At 39.8% G+C, this 3,970-nt stretch overlaps 1 protein-coding gene across 1 annotated transcript; it reads right to left on the bottom strand.

The window, feature by feature from the left end:
- Positions 1–357: 357 nt before the first annotated feature.
- On the bottom strand, positions 358–1,444 carry LOC100339046 (olfactory receptor 9I1-like). The gene has a single exon (XM_008273181.3). It carries the CDS (start codon positions 1,432–1,434, stop codon positions 493–495), a length of 942 nt encoding a protein of 313 aa, XP_008271403.3. The 5' UTR covers positions 1,435–1,444; the 3' UTR covers positions 358–492.
- Between the last annotated feature and the right edge of the window lie 2,526 nt (positions 1,445–3,970).

The raw sequence follows: 3,970 nt of genomic DNA on the forward strand, positions 1-3,970 counted from the left end.
AGATCAATATCCACTCCACTATCTACAATCAAGGAGTTTAGCTGTTCTTACTATTTAAACCATGAGCTATTGGTTTATAATCATTGTAAAGACCAAAAATAAATAAATAAGCAAGCAAGCAAGCTTAGTAGGAAAAAAAACAAATAGCTGAGAAAACATTCAACAGTATGCAAGGCAAAGAAGAAAAGTGAATCTTACATTTTACAGCATGTTATTATTTACAAAGCCCTTTGTCATTCTCTCTCACTTAGTCCTGGAAAAGATATCTTGACCTTTAATCAAAGCAAGGAAGAAATTTTTGCTTATGAGAAAACTGAGGCAGAACATCTCTGAATCAAGTTAATAGAACTAACAAGGGGGTTGGAACAAAAATCTACATATTTCTGCCTCAATATATCTTTGTAATGATGAAGTCTGGTCCATGTGTTAAAGAAACTAGGAGAATCCTACTGGATTATTTGTAGGGACTTCTGGATTGACAGAACACAAGTCTTATTCTGCTTGGGAACCCCTCATTCTGTTTAAAACTTTCTTCATGGCCTCCTTCACCTCCTTATTTCTCAAGCTGTAGATCATTGGGTTGAGCATGGGGATGACCACTGTGTAAAATACTGATACAATCTTGTCTTCCCAGAGGGATTTTCCCATGTTACCTTTCAGGTACATGAATATGAGTGTTCCAAAGAAAAGAGCCACTGCAGTCATGTGAGAAGCACAAGTGGAGAAGGTCTTGGCTTTGCCACCTGCTGTGCGAATCTTCGTAATAGCCCGAATGATGAATACATAAGACATAAGAATCACTGAAATGCTGGTTGTGTTGACCAAGAAAGCTAAGAGGTAGATTACCTGCTCCCGTGGCCCAGTCTCGCTACAGGCAAGTTTCAGCAGGGGTGGGAGATCACAAAAGAAGAAGTCCACTTGGTTGGACTTACAGAAAGCGATGGAGAAGGTACACCCAGTGCAGACCACAGAATTGAGCATGGCACCTGCATATGCTGCAGCCACCAGCCCCAGGCGGGTCTGGGCTGTCATGGCTGTAGCATAGAGGAGGGGGTTACACACAGCCATGTAGCGGTCATAGGTCATCACTGCCAAAAGAAAGCATTCCGTACTAGCATAAAGGGTGAAAAAGAAGAACTGAGCAGCGCAGCGCTCATAGGTGATGACCATCTTATCCATTCTCAAGGTCTCAAGCAACTGAGGGACAATAACAGAAGAGTAGCAAATGTCCAGGAAGGAAAGGTGACTAAGGAAGAAGTACATGGGAGTCTGGAGTCGGGGGTCACTCTGAATTAACATGATCATTCCCAGATTTCCTCCCATGGTGATGAGATAAAGGGCCAGGAATACAAAAAAGAGAATCATCTTCAACTCTGGCTGCAGCAGGAATCCCATCAGAACAAATTCTGTCACCATGGTGCCATTCTCTGCCATGAAGCCACAGTCACCTGCTGAGATAAGAAAGTCTCATTGAAGACAAACTTAGGTGATCATGGCTTCACATAATCATTGTTCAGTAATGATATTGACCTTTCAGATTTATAAAGTCGCTGCATTTTTTCACAAAGGTTATTTCTCAGGAATCCTTGGAGCACCATATTATTAATTCCATTTTTGGTGGAAGAATATGAAGGACATGGAGGTAAAGTGACATTTTCAAGATGCCATAGTTAGTAAATAAGCAAAGCTAGGACCTAACACTCAGTTCTTTAGGCACCTGCAAACCTCTGACAAATCCCAAATTGGAAAGCTACATCAGTCTAAAACAGGACCAGAAAATGCTTTTGTTGGGGAAATCCTAATGGTAAAGTATTAAGGATATGGTCTTTGAAATCAAATGTTGATTAAATACCTTCAGACTATGAGCAAATTAGTCAACCTCAGCCTCCTTGAATATATAGGGACTACAGGGCCAAATTTACAATATTATTGTGAAAGACATCATTTATATATTGTATATGTCACATAATTCAACTCACACACTTAGAATTATTTTTTCTAAATGTAACATATATACACAATAAAATATATTCAGTTTTCAAAAGCAAGGAAATATTGTCATCTGCAACAACATGGATGAACTTAGAGGTCATTGTGCTAAATGAAAGAAACCAGGCACAGAAACATAAATATTGTATAATTTCATTTATATGTGTAATCCAAAATAGTTGAGCTCAGGGAAACAGAGAGGAAATGGTGAACAGTGCAAAAGGAAAGGGGTTTGGGAAGTTGTTGGCCAAAGGATACAAAATTTCTCTTATACAGGAGCATTAAATTCAAGGATCTATTGCACAGCATGGTGACTATAGCTAATAATAGTATATTATACAACAACTTCCAAAAGTTCATGGAAAATGGAATTTAAAAATGGGTTTATTTTGGCACAAAAAAATTTGAAACCCTTGCATATGAGTATACTTGAAAATTTCTGAGAATCAATTTTAGGGTTCTCACCCCAAAAAAAGAATATGAGGTTATACATATGTTATTAGCTTGATTCATTCATTCCACATTGTATATATATTTCAAAAGCTCATGTTTTATACCATAAATATATGCAATTTTTATTTATCATTTATAAATAAATAAATGATGGTGAAGCCATAAAAAATTTTTTTCTAAATTCTAGGAAAACGTTAGTGACATGCTTGCAAGTTCCTATACATTCTGGAATCACCTTATCTCCAAGTCCACAGCCCCTTAACATTCTAACATTAACCCTACCCTTCTTTGAGGTTGTTTTTGGTGCGCACATGTTCACAGTGGATTTGCATGCTCTACAGAGAGCTATAAAGAACTAGCACTGTTAGAACCTCTACAGCCTGTTGCCTGCCAAGCTGCTTCTTCCTCTCTGTTCCTGCCAAGCAGCATGGCCTGGTTTCCAGTTTCTCCTCTTGTTCCAGAGGACCTGTCCCATTTTCCAAATGCCAGGTCATTATCAATCAGTGAGATACATGAATCAAGCCATTCTAGAATTAGCCTGCAAAGCTCATTAAGGGACAAAGCTATCGCATTGCGTTTAGAATTCTGATACAGATGGGGTTCTTGCCAGGTATTTGGACAACCCTGTCTCTGTGCCTTTGGACGCCGATAATTTGGGGTAATGAAAACACCAACCAGAGATTTCAAAGGTGATTCTTCTTGTCCTCTTTCCATCCTTGAAACAAAACTGAATTTGAGAAAGATGTCACAGAATTCCAAATAAAGCGAAACTTTGGTCAAGATTTGGCAAAAGCTGATCTAATGATGGAATAAACTTCAGCCTCTGGTAGCTTTTTCCCACTGAATTCTTGATAATGTAAATATTTAGGTTGCTTTCCCACTTACAGTCAAATCTTATCCTGATATTCTCCCAAGCAATACCTTACTGTGTTCTGAAGACTTCATGCAAATCATCCTGATTAAAAAAATAAAAGAGGATAAATTCAGTTATTTATTTAATAAGAGTCTCTGAGACCTTACCACATGCCAGATACTCATTTAATTGCTGGAACAAAGCAAACATCCCTGTCTTTGAGAAGCAGATGTTCTAGCAGAGGTAGGCATAAACAATTTTTATTTTTGACAGGCAGAGTGGACAGTGAGAGAGAGAGACAGAGAGAAAGGTCTTCCTTTGCCATTGGTTCACCCCCCAACGGCCGCTGCAGCCAGCGCACCGCACTGATCCGAAGGCAGGAGCCAGGTACTTCTCCTGGTCTCCCATGGGGTGCAGGGCCCAAGCACTTGGGCCATCCTCCACTGCCTTCCTGGGCCACAGCAGAGAGCTGGACTGGAAGAGGGGCAACCGAGAGGGAATACAGCACCCCAACTGAGACTAGAACCCAGGGTGCCTGTGCCGCAGGCAGTGGATTAGTCTATTGGGCCGTGGAGCCAGCCAACAATATATGTTTAATAACTAAAAAGAAGAAATGAGTTTCCTACTATGATAGAGAATGGTGAGTGCTATGAAGAGAATCCTGTGGGGTATGGA

Source organism: Oryctolagus cuniculus, chromosome 1 (assembly GCF_964237555.1).
Source record: "Oryctolagus cuniculus chromosome 1, mOryCun1.1, whole genome shotgun sequence".
NCBI lineage: Eukaryota > Metazoa > Chordata > Mammalia > Lagomorpha > Leporidae > Oryctolagus > Oryctolagus cuniculus.

What these genes read in the sequence shown, in the direction of transcription:
- LOC100339046 (XM_008273181.3), bottom strand. Translation starts at nt 1,434, where the DNA reads ATGGCAGAGAATGGCACCATGGTGACAGAATTTGTTCTGATGGGATTC.